The 18,016-nt window shown below is 51.7% G+C and overlaps 5 protein-coding genes across 5 annotated transcripts; 2 read left to right on the forward strand and 3 right to left on the reverse strand.

Moving 5' to 3' along the window:
* Window positions 1–507: 507 nt before the first annotated feature.
* On the reverse strand, window positions 508–3,070 carry VDAG_02217 (uncharacterized protein; the record flags this gene model as incomplete). The annotated part of the gene is made up of 3 exons (XM_009658246.1): window positions 508–2,153; window positions 2,487–2,543; window positions 2,823–3,070. The coding sequence occupies 3 exons, from the start codon at window positions 3,068–3,070 to the stop codon at window positions 1,142–1,144; spliced, it is 1,317 nt and encodes a 438-aa protein (XP_009656541.1). The 3' UTR covers window positions 508–1,141.
* Window positions 3,071–4,295: 1,225 nt separating this feature from the next.
* On the forward strand, window positions 4,296–6,781 carry VDAG_02218 (glycogen debranching enzyme; the record flags this gene model as incomplete). Its single annotated transcript, XM_009658247.1, has 4 exons — window positions 4,296–4,401; window positions 4,442–4,518; window positions 4,580–4,754; window positions 4,814–6,781. The coding sequence occupies exons 1-4, from the start codon at window positions 4,312–4,314 to the stop codon at window positions 6,779–6,781; spliced, it is 2,310 nt and encodes a 769-aa protein (XP_009656542.1). The 5' UTR covers window positions 4,296–4,311.
* Window positions 6,782–6,889: 108 nt separating this feature from the next.
* On the reverse strand, window positions 6,890–8,790 carry VDAG_02219 (thiol-specific monooxygenase). Its single transcript, XM_009658248.1, has 4 exons — window positions 8,513–8,790; window positions 7,927–8,452; window positions 7,435–7,809; window positions 6,890–7,369 (listed from the first exon to the last, which is right to left on the reverse strand). The coding sequence occupies exons 1-4, from the start codon at window positions 8,647–8,649 to the stop codon at window positions 6,950–6,952; spliced, it is 1,458 nt and encodes a 485-aa protein (XP_009656543.1). The 5' UTR covers window positions 8,650–8,790; the 3' UTR covers window positions 6,890–6,949.
* Window positions 8,791–8,933: 143 nt separating this feature from the next.
* On the reverse strand, window positions 8,934–10,286 carry VDAG_02220 (uncharacterized protein; the record flags this gene model as incomplete). The annotated part of the gene is made up of 1 exon (XM_009658249.1): window positions 8,934–10,286. One exon carries the CDS (start codon window positions 10,284–10,286, stop codon window positions 8,934–8,936), a length of 1,353 nt encoding a protein of 450 aa, XP_009656544.1.
* Window positions 10,287–11,648: 1,362 nt separating this feature from the next.
* On the forward strand, window positions 11,649–16,168 carry VDAG_02221 (ATP-dependent permease MDL1; the record flags this gene model as incomplete). Its single annotated transcript, XM_009658250.1, has 4 exons — window positions 11,649–11,855; window positions 11,912–14,498; window positions 14,538–14,898; window positions 14,947–16,168. The coding sequence occupies 4 exons, from the start codon at window positions 11,649–11,651 to the stop codon at window positions 16,166–16,168; spliced, it is 4,377 nt and encodes a 1,458-aa protein (XP_009656545.1).
* Between the last annotated feature and the right edge of the window lie 1,848 nt (window positions 16,169–18,016).

Below are 18,016 nucleotides of genomic sequence, written 5' to 3' on the forward strand. Positions count from 1 at the left end.
TTACATCAAGAGACATTAACAAGGTGTTGCGTTCTTGGCTATTGGCAGATGCTCTAGGAATCACCACAGTGATAATGACCATCTTTTGTACTTCTCTCGGGCCTTCGCCGGACACAAGATTTCTGCACCATGACTTGGTGGATGGACGATCTCGGAGGCAACTCACATGGCGAGATTCCTAGTCCCAATCTCACCATGTGCGAAGATCCTCGGGATCCATGGTCTGAGGTTGATACAAGGTTAGAAACCTGGCCTGGCCCCGCACGTAGCCTTCGTGGGCTGGACGAACTGGGCCTGTCGAACCTGGAAGATGAAAACCATAGCAGCTCTTGCGCCATGTTGCATCGTCCAAACAGAGGCCTCGGATACATAAGCCCACTTCAAATTGGGAGAGACAGCGGGCATCACCATGCTCCTACCCCTCTTCTCCCAATCCTGGGCCGCCACGTGGGGGTTCTTGATATCATGGTGGCCGGGGCCAGGTATCCTCGAACCATGTTGGTATATGCGACGTTTGTATTGATATGGACGCTACTAGATTGTCTGTAACAAATTTTGCAGCAGTCACTTTCCTATGGCATAATACTCCGGCTGTTCAAGCCTCTCACTAAGGAACAAAACGAATCAGACCGCACAGTAAAATGCCACATTATCCGTCGAAGTCCACATTCAATGGTCTTCGCCCAAACTCCTTGTTTCATTAGCCGGGGTTCATGTTGTCGAATCTAATGACAGCAAGCGTAAGATAAGAGCATCACGCAATCTACGAGATGGTCAAGTAACATGGAAGTCGGGCGTGAAGGTCGGCTGTCGGTGTGCTGCGTCTATTCGGGCCAGCATGTGCATGTCCTTGGCTCAGGTTGTTGTAATGAACATAAACTCCACAGTCCATGCCACGCCAGCTAGCTGTAGAGGCCATACGCGATTCGTCATTTATTTCGGTCGGAGAGATGCAGTCCAATGTCTGGGCGGATACAGGGATTGGTGGTATCTCGCACCATGAGGCATGGTCTTGATGGCGCAAGAATGCACCACAATGAGACAAGGGAAACCGACGATCACCATCTACCTCGACTTTACCAACTTAACCGACTCAGGTAAACCGAGCCGCTGACCAAAATAGCTGCCATTGGACTCATTATCATGAGTCCAAAGAAAAGATATCGAATCGGCGCTCGTCCCGTCGAAATATGCAGAGCCGCCTGCCGTCGCCAGACAGTATTCCTCGGTCTGGGATCGAAGCTTTGATGAGGATGGTAGCCCAATTCGTCACGGGGCTCCAGATCTGATGTTCAGCCAACCGATGCCGCATAACCAATATGATTCTCTCCTTGGAGGACAACCTCTCTTGGTAGCAGACGCAAGTCTCCGTTTCATTGTCGACGACCATGTGCTCTGTTGTGATTCGACTAGTGCCGGCCTGCCATAACTGTCTGGCACCTTGCCTGGGCACCACCCTGAAAGCCGTCTGGCCCGTTTTGGCGTCCATGAATCGATATTGGTCGCTTCCCTGTTCATTGAATGCCACGAGCCATTGACCTGGCCGCGGGAATGCAAACACGCTCCGGCTCAACATTGTGTCGGGAGTAAGAGCTGTTTTGAAGGACTGATATGTAGGTGGTTCCATGTAGCGGACGCAAGCGCCGTTGCTAATCTGAAACACACGGATCGAAATCGGCTCTTTAAGCCATTTCTTGGACTTTTTACTTCCAGCGGTGCTGGGGTCGTCTTCCTCGGACGTTGATTTCGACCACACGATCAGGTGTTGGTCATCGGGGGTAAATGCCATCTGGAGGGCATGCACGGGTTGTCTGTCTCGACAAACAATTGTGCGGAACGGTCTCAGTAGGCCCATACTCCCAGTTTCAATATGGTGGAATGTGAAAGTTTCCTGGTCAGGTGCAACGTTCGCGATGGCAATGATGCCGTTACTGTGACTGATCGCCGGGTTCAATGTGTCACCGGCGTTGAGAGATGCTCTTGTGCTCAAGACACCATCGCAAGAGCGGACGATTAAGACTTCTCCTTGAGTATCGCTGTTGACTGGAATTCCGATGAGGCTGAAGTCGGGAGAGAATACTGGTGCGTCGGTGAAACGAACAGGTTGACCTCCTGAAATAGACGGGGTGTCGTCTCGGATAGCCCACATGGGTCTATTCTCTGTTGGTTTAGATGTATCGTATGCCTCTATCAAGGTTTTGCAGATGCTCAGAAGCCATGTAGACTGAGGGAAATAGATCTTCGGTTTGAAATTTGTACTTTCAGGAGGTCGGGGGATTGATTTGATAGGTAGCGCTTGCAGTGTCAAAGATTGCAAAGGCTTGTTGTCATTCTGAGATCCGACCTGCTGTGCAACGCAGTCATTAGAAGGTCTTGACTGAAGCGGTTCCTCTTCATTGCTGTGAGCCCTTTCGATTTAAGGGTTAGTCGTGAAACGGCAGTATATTACTCCATCTTGCGGGAGTGACGTTCCATGCAGAACTCACAATGTTAAATCTTGAAATGAGCCTTCTTGAGTCACTTCTGAGAAGCTTGTGGGTATTCTGTGACGTGTAGGAGCGTTGCTGTTGGCGGCTATGGAGGAAACTTTGTTGCGGAGTTGTTGACTTTTTGGTTCTGTACCCCCGAGACTCTTCCCTTCTTCCCTGGAGAACCCTTTGAGATTCGCTACCTGTTCAATGATCGAATGTTTTACTGTTAATAGGTTTGAACCATCGCTCCTGAATGATAAATCGGCTTGTAAGTAGCGCGAAGAAGCACTGAATTCGCATATTAGTGGATTGTGCTTAGGATTTCCTGGCTGAGCATGAACCAAGACTGACAATGTGCAAAGATCCAACGCAATTTTCAAAGAGTCAAGTTCAGAGTGCGCTTGTCCGCCCAGCTTGATGACCTGAGCCGTGATTTCTGCATTCCAGACATCCCCATCCCCATCAGTCACTGGATCTTCTAGCAAGCTCTGCAGGTCAATCACTGTGGCGTGGCATCCCTGTATTGCTGAGTTGATTCCAGTGACCAAGGTGGTGGGCAAGAGCGTGCTGTGAGGCTGGGCAGCCGCCTCTTTGCTCATCGTTTCGACCACTGTCGCAAGACTTGACAGCCATTTGACCGCCTCAAGAAGCGCCCTTTCTGCTCGTTTTATACTCTGACTGAGCCCGATTACTGTTAACTTTGTCTTTTCAATCCCTGATAGGAGGTCCAAGCAGCCCCTCGCAATGGACTGATCGCTCACCATGGCGAGAGACGAGAGATCTGATGATGGGAAGGCTAGAAATCATTGACTTAGTTGCTGTCGAAAGATGTAACGGGTGTGGGCGGAAAAGTGTACTGGACGAGGTGCCTTGTCTTTATCAGTGTTGTGGCCTAGTCAGCCTTACACAATGTTGCTGCCTGTCATCTGATGTCATAGCTATTTTGGGATTTCTGCAGATCCATGGTCGGTCAGTCAGGCAGCGACTTCAACGCCCAAACAGTTTCCTGGCGTAGTAGGGATTAAATTCTAGGCTTTGAGCCATTGTTACCTTATCTACCTTTTAAGGTAATGTTCACCAGAGGAAAAATGCAGCGTGGACTCAAATATTGCGTTGGATATTTCACCATAAAATGACTCCACCTGTTGAACCAATATTAGGGGATTTAGGGCGGTGATTTAGGATAGTGATATCTGGGATTCACAGCTCTCAGGAGCACGTGAATCACGGCTTACGTGATCGGTGAATCAGACGGGTATATCTGACTCACGTAGGTAGCGGTAATTCAGAAAGATAGCATCAATCAAGTATCAAATCACATCACGAGTCTTATATCACATACCCTACCTATTCAGAGCTTGCAGGCACAGCCAAAGCACTGGATTGGGGTTCACATAAGCAGTGAAGCCCTCTCAACACCACCACTGTAAATCCATGGTAGACAACACGAATCTTCGACCTAGGTATCTAGCGTGATGATTAAGCCATCACCTGTCCTCAATTGATCAAGGTTGAACCTTCTACTTCCCCGCATCCTCGTACCCCAAGGAATGGTCGCCATGATCTAACGGCGCAACCGCGGTTCTTTGTTCAATGTTGATCTTAGCTGCACACCATGAAAGCTGGTTGATCACTTGGTCGAGCGGGGACAGCGATGATGTATGGCGGACAGACAAAAGCTAAGGTTTAGCGCATTATTACCAGGGTAATGTTCCAAGTTCTCGACATGAAAAGGGACCATCATTGGTTACATGTCCTTTCCCGGCTCGGCAATGAGTTGTTAGCTTGAGAATCGTCGGAGGCCGGCTTCGCGAACATGACGACATGCCCACGGTCCTCTATGCCGATACGGCAGATAAAACGTTGTTCCTGGACAGTTTCCGTCTTCATCCACGTGAGCCAATGTGCAAACCTGAAGTTTCCTTCAGAAGTTAGTACGTCCATATTGCCGAATCTTTGCGAACATGAAGTTATCACTCCTTGTTACAGGGGCTACTCTGCTTCTCAGGGGCTGTTGCACCAAAACCCCATGGGTTCAACGGCGACAGTAAGTTTTCAAAGACCATAATTAGCATACGTTGAGCGTCAAAGCTCATGGATTCCTGTAGCCACGGAGGCACTTGTAGTGCAGCTGGCGTTTGCGATGAAGAGGCAGTCCGTCTTGAACTCAACGACCCCCCATATACGAATTATTTTTATTCGGACTGCAATTCGGCTTCCCAAGTCGTAGTGACAAGTCCTCTTCCGGGCAGTAATCTTACTCTCATCGGGCCACGACTTTTAGTGAGATCCTCTCAAGTCGCTTCATCTTTTGCGGCATAGGAAGCTGACTCCTGGGTTAGGTCGCTTGGCCTGCTGGAAATAGTGGCGTCGTATCGTTCTTTCAGCCACTGGATGGCGCTAACGGAACACTTTCTATCAACCTGGTCAACTCCTCTACTTCCGGCAACAGCCTCGACCCTATTTACGAGGTTTCGAGTAATACAAAAAAACCTGTAGTTGGAGTGAGAGGGCACATCGAGTTCAATTCTTCGGCGTCACTGGTCGTAGCCATCCTTGGGAGTATTCGTACAATACGAGACTTTACCGAAGGGCCCAGCCTCCTATACCCTATCTTCCAGGACGCCATCAACGTCACAGTGTCAGATGAATCTAGCGTCATCTTGTCGCGTTTGTGGCTGGACAACGTAACGACGACTACGCTGGCATTCGTCCCTATTGGATGTGATGCCTCCATAACGGTAAACAACAATTCCGTTGAGTTCTCAGCTGGGACTTACGCCTTCAATGCATCTTTTAATTATCCCCAACTGGAGCAACTTGGCCCAACGGAGACTTTGAATCAAGTATCTCAAGACTTAGTTTCTGAGTCATCAGACCAAGTCGAATCTCTATCATTCTTGTCCTACAAGAACAAACTCCTCGCTGGTGGCTGGCGGTTTCTAACTTACTTCGGTCGCGACAGCATGATTTCCATGTTGCTGATGGAGAAAATCCTGAGCACAGGAGACGGTGGAACGTTCGAAGCCGGTATTGGTGCTGTTCTGGAGCGCATCAACAGGACAGATGGAAGCGCTGCACACGAAGAAGGCATCGGTGACTTTGCAACATGGTTTAACCTGCAGAAAAACATCAGTTCAACAGCGCCGTCTTATGATTACCACATGATCGACACGGACTACTTCCTCCCTATTCTTCTGAGGGATTACTTCATCAACAACTCCGATGGTCGGGAGCGTGCAGTCACCTTCATGTCTACCGAAGCTACCATTGACCCGGATAATGCCGGCCACACATACCACGATCTAGCTCTGGTCAACGCCGAGAAGATCATGAATGCAACGGCTGCCTTTGCTGGTCCTGGCGGGCAGATACGGGATAATCTCATTCATCTCAAAGAGGGCGAGATCACTGGCGAATGGCGCGACAGCACTTACGGCCTTGGCGGCGGTCATATACCGTACAATGTCAACACTGCCATAGCCCCGGCTGGCCTTCGGGCCATTGCTGCTCTTTCCGAAGCTTCATTCTTTCCAGAACACCCTGAGTGGGCTGAGACGGCGACAGCGGCAGCTCAGATCTGGGAAGATGAGACTCTACGCTTCTTCGAGGTTACTATTGAGAAAGATGAAGCCCGCGCGTTGCTCAACGACTATGTCGACTCAAATGGGTTTTCCTTCCCTTCGCAGGCTGACGGAATCAACTCTTCGGTCACGTTCTATGGCCTGGCGCTCAAGGGCAATAATGATATAGACTTGGTGCGCGTCATGAATTCCGACGACGGCTTCAGGCACTTCCTTCTTAACACCACGAACCAGACACAACTCAGCTCTTACTTGTCTCAAACAGCTGACCACATTCTTCAGCCGTTCCCTGCGGGACTGACCACCAACATTGGGCTGCTCGTCGCGAACCCTGCGTATGGTGGAAAGCCAGTCTACTCGGCAAACTTCACTACCTCGGCTTATCACGGAACTGTTGTCTGGTCATGGCAGCTCTCTATGATGGCAGCTGGTCTAGAACGGCAGCTTGACAGGTGCAGAAGCAAGTCTGTGCCTGACTTTTGTGAGGACCAAACACTCTTTCCGAAGGTTACGACAGCGTACAACAGACTCTGGGATGTGATTGAAGAAAACTCCAGGATATTGGGCTCCGAGGTGTGGAGTTGGCGCTATGCTGATGACACGCTCAATGCTGTCGCACTGGGTGACTTGCCGCCGCCCCCGGGCGTCAATCCAACAGAAAGCAATGTTGTGCAGTACTGGAGCTTAACCTTCTTGGCAGTGAAACGGAATGAAAGCTTTCGATGAGTTTGTACAGACCAGGACAAGATTAGATCCTCACTCACATTAGCTTCTCATAACGGTCTTGTCTTTCTGTGGTTGGATATTGTATGACAATGCTTCCACGTTCCCTTAGCTTCAACCATCTTCAATAAACTAGCAACTGTTACAGGACTGGCTGGTAGCAGTTTCAAACTATAGCTTTGCTCTGGGACTCCAGTTTCCGATAATCTCCCGCAGGCGCTGCTGGGTCTCGTGTTCTTGCTGACTCCGAATCTCCAACTCTGCTTTCCGAGCATCTTCTTCGAATCCCTTGATCTTGGTTGCCACCATGCCCGTCCATATAGCCAGAGATGCTTTGTCGAAGGGTGGGAGTACCCTGCCTGTTGTGCCTGGGGTAGGGTCGCCTGCGATGTACCGCAGATACTCAAAAAAGCCCACGTAATCTAAAGCGATTGAGTAGTAGTTCTTGCCTCCCTTCAGTTCAGCCACCCTCTTTTGTTCCCACTCAAGCTGCTCGGAACGTGGAGGGAGAGGCCGGGCGCGCCCTGCGAGGAGTCTTGCCACGGCGACCGCTTGCCACTCGTACACACGAAATGTAAAACCGCCACCAAGCTGAGGAGGGCAGTTGTTAGCTACGAACCCTGAGCTTGAGCCAAGTAGAATGTTGCCAAGCTTACCATGCCAATAAATGCTAAGCTCGGGTCGTCAATACTAAATGTGTGTTGGAAGACTCCAGGCAGCCGGCGATTGGCCTGTTTTATCTTTGCCTGAACGTCAGGCAAGAATGGCAAGCTGAAAGTGTAGCCGGTGCCAAATATGACGTGGTCTACATCATCCAGATATGATCCATCAGCAAAGAACAGTGTTCCAGTTCCTGGATCGAAGCGCGTTATCTCGTTCTTGACAACAATGTGCGGGTGTGTAAAAGGCGCCCACCCAAAGGCTGGGACAGGATCACCCCTTAAAGCTGCATAAACCGGCTTTTTTGCTTTAGGAAGAATTTCATGCAGGACTTCATGGGATGAGATAGACCCTCCGACGATGACCACTCGCTAAGACCGTCATTAGCTCTACTAGGCCTGGCCGTGTATGAGGTTGCGAACCTTTCCTGCAAAGCTTTCTGGACTTCTGAAATGCTTGCTGTGTTGGATCTTCCCCGGGAATCTCACGTCAAAATCGACGATTCCTGGGATGTCTGGAATCCAGGGGACATTGTAGTGGCCGCTTGCGACAATCAGAGCGTCGAATCTTTCTTCCCACCAGTAGTCTTTTCCCGGCGTCTCTTTGCGAAGCGTCAGTACCCATTCTTGCTGTTCATTTTTGACTGCCCGCTCAACCGTTGTATTAAGCTCCAGTAGTTTGTCGTTGCCGTTGCGAACGAAGATTTCCTGAACCCACTCTCGCACAACCTCACGGTGTCTGAAAGGAGCCCGAGGTCCATATTTGGCGAGGGTGCGTTCCGACAGCTTATCTGGGAAGGGCTCCTGAGTAAAGCTCATGATGGAGGGGATGATATTGCTGTGGAGGTTCTCATGAAGCGCCGAGTCTGAGAACCGTGTTTGATGATTGTTGACTCTCTCCGTCTTCGAAGTCTCTGCTGGAAGTTGTGCTGGTATGGGCACAGCATGGTCAGCGTTCCCCGCGATGAGATCTCGCAGTGATGGGATCTTGGCGGGCAGGTGAGGGGTGTAGACCCTGTGGACTTCGAGTGAGCACACTACAACGATCGTACAATGAGTGCCACCGGAAACTCACCATGTCCCACCAATAGCCCCTCTTCTGTCGAAGACCCGAATGGTGTCGAACGCTTGCTCTTTGACCAAGGCGTCGGTGGCGATGGCACCAGATGGGCCAGCACCAATCACCGCTACCCTTCTTGCTGTGGTTGTCATAATTTCAAGTTTTAATGGTTTGTCTGCAGTTCAAGCTCATAATTCATGGGAACGAATGAAGCCACTGTCCAAAACAATCGTCACTTAATTATTTATATCGTCTATGCTGACTCAAGACTTGAGTGCGTTTGATGGTGTGATGTTGTCCTGATGGCGTCTTCCTGCAAGATAAGCACGCGAAACAGAAACACACCAACGGTCGGCAGCACACCGACACCACGTCCGCCGACTTCGCTCATGGTCGCCGAGCCCCGAAGCGCTTTGAGACAAGAAAGCAGCAAAGTTTACCCGATCCTCATCGGCGCCGATGACCGAGCCCCTCGCGAACCACACTTATCTGCCTCAAAGTTGCTGTCAATGGATCCGATCAGGTCCGCGAGCTCAACCTCACCCTGCCACGGCGGCCTCTCGTCGGCATCGTGACTCTTCGGTCCAATCACCACCCACGCTGACAGCGACTGCAAGGTGCTGTGACCCTTTGTGTCACCGCTGCTGTAGCTCCCGATGCGCTCCATCGCTTTGGCGTAACCTGTGGGGGGGCCGCTCGTGATCTTCTTCCCCAAAGTCCCGGCCAGAACGTATGACTCGAATCTGTCTGTGCCGTTATAGTCCAGCATCACGAAAGGCGCGCTGGCGTACCCGACGGGCAATGTCCCAATGTCGAGAGACGGGTATTGCACGCCGTCAAGAACGAGGTCGCCCTCAGCGCTGTTCCTTGCGTAGGGTTCACCTCGGTCATTCCAGTAGTAGAACCCTGTGATCCAGCCGGACATGTAGAAAGGCGGTGCGCCGCAGAAGAACTCGGATCTGGCGGACACGATGTCGTTCCAGAATTGCACCGTCTCCGAACTGTCCGGCTCGTCGAACGATTTGATGAAGCGCTTGAGGATGGGCCGGAGGCGTTCAGCATATGCGGTAGCCTCTTCGCCGAATTCCGGGAGCCGTGCGAGTTTGTCGAGCAGAGCCTCCCAATCCGACTTTTCTCCCTGTAGTGTAACGGAAGGGAGGCCACAGATGATGCCGCCTTCGAACCTGAAATAGGCCTTTGTCAGCCCCATCATGAGTATATTGGCTGTCATGAGATCGTCCTGGGTTGTGGTGGTGAAGTCCGGCGTAATCCAATTCTGCAGCCAATCCGTCTTGACGCGGGCTTGAATCTCGTCTTGGAAACGTATGAGGACTTGCTCCCAGGTGAAATCCTCGATCGTGATAGTCTCCTGTCCTTCATGATCGACAAACAAGTCCCTGATGTCCTCAGCGTGAGATATCATGTAGAAGTTCATTTGTACCAATATGGTGAACCACACTTCCTCGGGGCGGACGACGAAATGCAGGTGCTCGCCCCAGGCCTGGATTGCCCCGCGGACGAAGCTGTCAGCTGAAGGACGCACTCCATCACCGATTGACAGGGAGGCGCTGTCTTTGACGTTGTGATTGAAGGAGGAGAGGAGGACTTCGGCCGAGTTGTTGTAGAACTCGTTACTCATGCTTTGGCGGAAGAAGTCGTCGGCGTTCTTGACCGCCCCACGGCCAATGTGCGACTTTGGGAGGCCCCCTGGAAGCACCACAACGTCGGCGACCGACACAGGCAGCAGAAGGGCGAGGCAAGGCCCCCAAAAAGCGGCGGAGAACCTCATTTCAAGAAAACTTAGAGTCGAGTGGATTTGATCAAGGTCCCACAGCGGACGTGTGTGGCCGACTGGCCCTTTAAGAGCATCACGACATCATCTTGGGGGTTCAGTTGTAATACGATGGGATTCAGAAGGGTGCAACGATTGTCAGGGTGAGGTGAGACCTGGGTGCGCCCACAACCGTTGTACCGTCTATGTAAGACACCTGTAGCGGATGAACTGGAAAGTTTCCGACCCTGCTAACATTCTTCGCCGATTGACTGAATGGGTGTCTGGATAATGATGCCCACGTTGCCAGTAGATTTGGGGAGGTTTGTGTGGCCTCCTGTCCTGCCTGTCTTGCGCTGCCGAGCTGAGGTCAAACATGTATCTGGCCGTGGAATGCGAGTGCTGGCACCTCGGCCGCGCATGGAAGCTCATGTAACGTAGCCTATCGAGGCCTTCAAGGCTACTACCCTTCTGAAGCTATTCGGGAAGTGAAGTGACATCACGTTTCCTCTATGTCTGGTGTCGCCGCGCGAGCCGAACAGCGCAGCCAGTTGAGTGACACGCAGATGGACCAACATGTCAACGGGGTGAGGTGCGCTTCCAGAAGGACTATACGCGTATCAGAGGGCCCCTAGACCCTTGATATTGTAGGTTTAGCGGCAACCTCCACAGATTTGAGGGGGCTGGGCAACGAAACGATAGGTAGCCACCCGAACATGTTCGCTGGGGTTAGCGATTGCCTTCACCCCAACCAATCCTTACTGTTTTCTCCCGACTGCCAGCGGGATTGACCATGGGAATTGCTGCCGATCTTGGCCTCCTGTGGCGAAGATGTACCACTATGCTTCCTTGGCTGCGTAAGCCGTCAGCAGATGTGCGTCTGTTGGAAGCTCGACTTGCCTTCAGTGCATGGAAGCAATGGCCGCAATGAAAAGCGCCCAATCATGTTGATTCGAGAATGGCTTTTGGTTAGATGTGACATCTTTGGTGCAGGGGTGCTTGGGGTGATAGAAGGCCGTTTGCTCGCCATTACCAGGGCCATTAGTGAAAGAGGCATTGTGCCACACCCACGCCTTAAACAGGACGTAAGCGGTGTGTAGATCCCGTACTGAGGCCATTTGCGCTTGAGAGCAATCGTGCAGCCTAGGCAGCACCTTTCGTGCCTATTTCTTTGTACTGCCGATGACGAGTCCTGTTGCCGACCGCCCGGCCCGGATGGCGACGCGTATGAAGTAGGAATTCGTTCTTCAACTGACCTGGGCCTTGAATGTTACACACCTTTTGCGGTCTTCCTTACCATCAACTGCGCGCTGCCTGGAGTTCAGTTGCTCTCGCCATACCTTGACCCCTAAAGTTCTTCACGGATCTACCAAGCACGACATGGTAACATCATGCCTCAACGACGACACCTTCGGCCCCATTGTTCGAGGCTGCCGTGATGACTTCGACTTTACTCTTCGCTTTCAGCGCATCATATTAGCCATGGTTCCTGCTACCTTCTTTCTGGCGCTGTCTATTCCGCGCGCCATATGGCTTTCGCAACAGCCGAGGTTTGTGTCTGGTGTCGCCTTCCAGTACGCCAAGTTGGTAGGTGCGACAACCTGCCCACTGTGGATATTGTGCTGACAGAGGATGTGCAATAGACAGCCATTACAATACTGGCTACTCTGCAATTCGCGTTGCTGAATCTTCAGACGGCGGCCCCAACCTCTAGCCTCGATGGCTTCGCCATTGCCTCAACAGCAGTCAACTTCCTTGTTGCGCTGTCTATGCTTGCCCTGTCCTTCTTTGAGCATTCCAGAGTCCCGCGCCCATCGACACTACTCATTCTGTACATTCTGCTGCAGACGCTCTGCGATGCCGTCCAGGTGCGAACATCATGGCTCATGGCGAGCTCCGTTACCTCCAAGATGATTGCCCGTCTCTACACAGCATCCGTCGTAACGAAGTTCGCCATCCTCATTGTCGAGACGAAGAGCAAAACTCGTTGGCTCCGTTGGAAGATTGATGAGCACAGCCCCGAAGAGACGAGTGATGTGATGAGTCTGACTGTCTACCTCTGGCTGAACAAGTTGTTCCGTTACGGCTACAGTCATGTTCTGGCCATCGACGACCTGTATCCATTGGACAAGGACATTGACTCGGATCTCCTCCAGCGAAAACTTGAAGCTGTGATCGAGCGGTCGCGGCCCGGCAGGAAGCTTGGCTTGGCTCGATCGCTTGCCAGAGCCCTGGCCATCCCATACATCATGCCCATCGCACCCCGAATCGCCTTGATCGGGTTCAGCTTTAGTCAACCGCTTTTCATCCGCGCCCTCCTAGAATATCTGCAGGAACCAAATGCTCCTCGTAGCACGAGCTACGGCCTCATCGGTGCCGCGGTGTTGATCTATGGTGGCGCGGCTTTCGCTCGAGCGCTACAATGGTACTTCCATATGAGGGCTCAGCAAATGGCCCGCGGTTGCTTGTCGGCCGCGATCTACAAAAAGACAACCGAGGCCAAGCTCGCCAACGCTGGGGAGGCGGCGGCTGTCACACTGATGAGTACTGATACGGACCGCGTTATCCAAGGCTTCCACCAGCTTCACGACTTTTGGGCCAGTCCTATCGAGGTTGCAATTGGATGCTGGTTCTTACAGCGGGAGCTTGGCACATCATTCATCGCCCCGATTGTGCTCATTGTGTTTTGTGCGATCGGTACATTTATCGTCGGCAGGTTGTCAGGAGACCGACAGGTCAGATGGATGAGCCAGATCCAGAAAAGAGTCGGGCTCACGGCTAACGTCATTTCGAATATGAAGAGCCTGAAGATCAGCGGCATCACACTGCCGGTTGGTGATTTCATCCAGAAGATGAGAGTGCACGAGATGGAAACTGGCAACAAATCCCGTTGGCTCATTATTTGGGCTGTTGTGGCTGCCATGACGCCGGCGATCCTGTCACCTGTTGCCGCTCTGGCCTTCACCACTCGCGAGCTCAACACGACGAACATGTTTACGTCTATTGCGTTCTTGATCTTATTGACTTCGCCTCTATCTCAACTCTTCCAGGCTGTGCCGATGATGTTCGCCGGCCTGGCAAGCTTGAGTCGCATCCAAGCATTCATCGAGGCTGATGCGCGGGAAGACGTCAGACGCCACGAAACACCCAACATACTCGAGAAGTCGTTTTCGGATGAACCGTCTAACAGCGGTCTTGAATACAACGAAAAGCCATCAACCCCCGACGCCACAACCTCGATTACCATCCAGGATGGATTCTTCGGCTGGACGGAAGACCGGATGATCCTTAACCATGTCAACGTTCGCTTCCCTGTGTCTCAACTTACCCTGGTCGTTGGGCCGACAGCTGCTGGCAAGTCAACCTTGTGTAATGCGCTTTTAGGCGAGGTGCCTTTCTCGCGCGGGAACATCAAGCTGCCCTTCGCTCACGCGGCCATTGGGTACTGTGAGCAGGCTCCGTTCTTGTGGAACGGCACGATCAAAGAGAACATCATGGGATATTCCAACTTCGACCAGCCTCGGTACGAAGAAGTCATAGAAGCCTGTATGCTTCTCCCAGACTTCACAATACTTCCTCAGGGCGACGAAACCAACATTGGAAGCAACGGCATAGCGCTGAGTGGTGGGCAGAAGCAACGCGTCTCACTTGCTCGCGCACTCTATCTCCATTCAGACCTAATTCTCTCTGACGATATCTTAAGCGGACTCGACAACGATACCTCCAATGAGGTTTTCCGTCGTGTATTCGGTCCTAGTGGTGTTCTTCGCCGTCGGAACGCCACTGCGATTCTGTGCACGCACTCGATTCATCATCTTCCTCAAGCAGATCACATCATAGCCCTTGACACGGGTGGTGTAATCGTGGAGGAGGGTTCGTTCAATGACCTCATCCGCAATCAGAAGTATGTCGCCAACCTGAACGTTGCGGCGTCCTCGGATGAAGATGGCACGCAAGAGAGGGATACAGCCGCCCCAACTTCCACTACTCCGGGACCAAAACGTCAAGTGCAGAACGCCGAACGAAGTCGATCGGACGACCTTTCGCGAAAAACAGGGGACATGAAGGTTTATGGCCACTACATGCGTTCGCTGAGCAAATGGTCCCTGGTGGTGCTGGTCGCTTCGGCTGCCATCCACGCTTTCGCCAACAGTATGGCGACCGCATGGCTGAAATTTTGGTCCGAAGACACTTTCCACAGGCCTACCAGTTTCTATCTGGGTATCTTCGGTATGCTGAAAGCAACTCACTCCATCATGTCTTTTATAGTCTGCGTTACCATCATTGTATGGATCACTACCCAGTCTGGCACAACTCTGCACCACCAGGCGATTGACACAGTTGTTCATGCACCATTGAGCTTCTTCACAACTACGGATATGGGCATAGTAACAAACCTGTTCTCCCAGGACATGACTCTCATCGATGGCGAGCTTCCGCTGGCATTGCTCAATACGGTTATCGATATCTTCCAGGTCATGGGTATGGCTGCTGTTGTGGGAACCGCATCGCCATATCTTGCAATCAGCTATCCCATATTTGCAGTTGTGCTATGGGTGATCCAAAGGTTCTACCTGCGCACATCGCGACAGCTTCGGCTGCTCGACCTAGAAGCAAAGAGTCCACTTTAGTAGGTCATCAATCCCGATTGCAAAAGGCGGACAACTGACGGATCTAGCACCCACTATCTTGACACAATCAAGGGAATCAGCACATTTCGAGCTTTCGGCTGGATGGCCGACCATGTGACGCATAATCAGCAGTTGCTGAACACTTCGCAACGACCATCATACCTTCTCGCCATGATACAGCGATGGCTCAGTCTCACCATGGAGATCCTTGTTGCCATTGTTGCCATCATTATCGTGTCATTGGCCACACAGACAGGGGGCAATTCAGGGTTCACAGGTGCATCTCTGGTGACATTGATGTCGCTGAGTGATGTGATCACCTGGCTCATCCGTAACTACACGTTGCTGGAGACCTCAATTGGCGCCGTCTCGCGAATCAAGAGCTTTTCGGAATCAGTTGTGTCCGAGAAGCGCGAAAATGAAGACCACCAACCTCCCGTGGAGTGGCCTCAAGCTGGCACTATTGAACTCCGAGATGTCTCAGCATCCTACAAAGTCAGTGCCGGAGACATTGAGCAAGAGATTTCTTCACAGAGCAATCTTGCCCTGAAGAACGTTACTCTGTCTATCGAGGCCGGTAGGAAGGTCGTCTTGTGTGGCAGAAGCGGCAGTGGAAAGTCGTCCCTTATTCTTGTGCTTCTTCGGCTACTCGACCCTTTGTCATCTTGTTCCCAGAACATGAAGATCGACGACATCCCCTTCCACTCCATCGATAGGGATGCGCTCCGCCGTCGTATCATCGCAGTGCCACAGGACGCCGTCTTTCTTCCCAGTGGTAGCAGCGTCAAGGACAACCTCGACCCTTTTAACGTCGCAACTGATCTTGAATGCCGGGAGGTTCTCGATACCGTGCTGCTTAGCGGCTTCCTGGCGGAGATGAACGACGATGTCCACAGTGGGATGAGCAGCGATAGCCTCAGTGCGGGTCAAAGACAGCTCTTCAGCCTTGGAAGGGCTATCTTGAGACGACGGGTAAAGGACCGGAGCTTAGGAGGACGTCGTGGTGGCATACTTCTCTTAGATGAGGTGAGCTCGAATGTGGATCGAGAGACTGATCGCACTATGCAAGGGATCATCAGGGAAGAGTTCAAGGAGTATACCATCATCATGGTCTCGCATCGTCTGGACATGGTCATGGACTTCTTTGATGACGTTGTCGTTATTGATAAGGGGGAGGTTGTCGAGACGGGCAATCCACGGGCCTTGGCCACCCTCGAGGGCAGTCGGTTTGGGCAGCTATGGGCATTCGAAAATCGAGGTCGGAACTGATAGCGACGACACCCCATATGTTTTGAAGTTTGCCGTAAGCGCAGGGGTTTGCTCATCCTATACTGCTGTAATACATTGGTAATCGATTCTGAATCAATTAACAAGTGCTTTTCAACATGAAATACTATGAATCACGTCCTTCGCAGTTGACCGTCGAGGTTCCCATCGATCACCGTTGTCCAGAATGTTGTTCAGTGGACCCCCTCTGCATCCTCCAGTGCAGCCAAGTTGCTGCCGCCTCAGCCATCCTGGGCGGATTCTCGGAACCAAATGTTGCTTTTGAGATAGACCATTCATTTTTCTCTCCTAAAACAAACTGTCAAAAGGTCTCAGACAACCGAGTTAATGGTCATTCCAAAGACGCTGACGCTGGGTCACATGGTGGTCTCGCATAAAATCGACACTCGAATCTCCATAACTGTGGAACCAATATTAGGGGATTTCCTAGGGCGGTGATCACTGTAGGGGATCACCTATATGGTGATTACCGGGGCTGGGATTCACAGCTCTCAGGAGCACGTGAATCACGGCTTAAGTTCAGTGAATCAGATGGGTATATTTGATTCACGTACCTCGGAATGGGTGCATAAATAAAGCTATTCCGTGCAGCTCATGTAGCTTGAAGAAGTGTGGGTAGTAGGCCAGGAAGGCAGCCAGGGAGACAGTCGGTACCTCATAGTTGACGGTGAGGCGCCCAATGGAAGGGTCATAGGCCAACGATTCTGCTTCATGCCTTGGTTGGGCTCAGGAGGATGCGGGCCCAGGTTAGCATCCCGGAGACTGCCAGGTTGAATGGGATGAGGTCTGCCCTCAAATTGTCTAAGCCTTGCATCAGCAGGCCGATCATCTCTGCAGGACTCTCCAGCACCCTCAGGTAGGTAGTGGTAATTCAGAGAGATAGCATCAATCACATCACAAGTCTTATATCACCTACCCTACCTATTCAGAGCTCGCAGGCACAGCCAAAGTACTGAATTGGGGTTTACATAAGCAGTGAAGCCCTCTCAACAATAACTAAGGTAATCGGAAGAAACTTCTCTTGCAGCCCTGACCGTGGCGACGAAAGAATTAGGGATTGCGACTTGCGTTAGCTCATCAATAAGAAGGCCTCTCCGAAACGGCCGCTCATATGGAGGCCACCAGCCTTGATATCTTGAGGCCTTGCCTCATCTCCTCAATTGATCCTGTTCACCCATGTGTAGTTGAATATGTGGCTTCTGAGCCAGAAATTCTTCAATGATCTGAGGGCTTGACTAGTTTCGTGTTGTCTGGGGCACAGCACATTGAAATACTCGTCGCAGAGACCAGGTATAGGAAGGAATGAGACAGCCAAACCGTATCATTCCACGTTCTTCTCGCTATCTTGAGGGGGGATCATCCCTGTTTACAGGCCATATTGCCAGGGTCAAGCCGGGCGTCACAGCAGGCAGGATTCGATGCTTCGGGGAGCATCGGGAGCATGTCTTTTACTTCTCACATTTTGACTGACGAGAAAATGTATGCCATCTCAGTGTACGTTAACGATGAGACAAGTCAGAGCCTGGTAGATCCGGCTGCCACATGGCAAGCTCGATCCTGGGACAAAAACTGCAGCTGTGTTTACGCACCCCGGCTGCCTGTCATCCTGGTCGTGGTCACTCAAGTATCCACAGCTGTCACGATTCCTTACTCGTGTTGCTGGCGTCGCTTAAATGTGACCCGACTTCTTCCACTTTCGGCCTCCCTACAGCAAGCTTATTCGCCGTGGTGTCGGCACGGACGGGGAAACTTGGTTTGCTCAGATGATTCTTTGGCGCTAATAAGGAGAATCTTATACGTAGGCACACGCGGAGATGCAACCAAGAGCTG

This window comes from Verticillium dahliae, genomic scaffold (assembly GCF_000150675.1).
Source record: "Verticillium dahliae VdLs.17 supercont1.3 genomic scaffold, whole genome shotgun sequence".
In the NCBI taxonomy this organism is placed as follows: Eukaryota; Fungi; Ascomycota; class Sordariomycetes; order Glomerellales; family Plectosphaerellaceae; genus Verticillium; species Verticillium dahliae.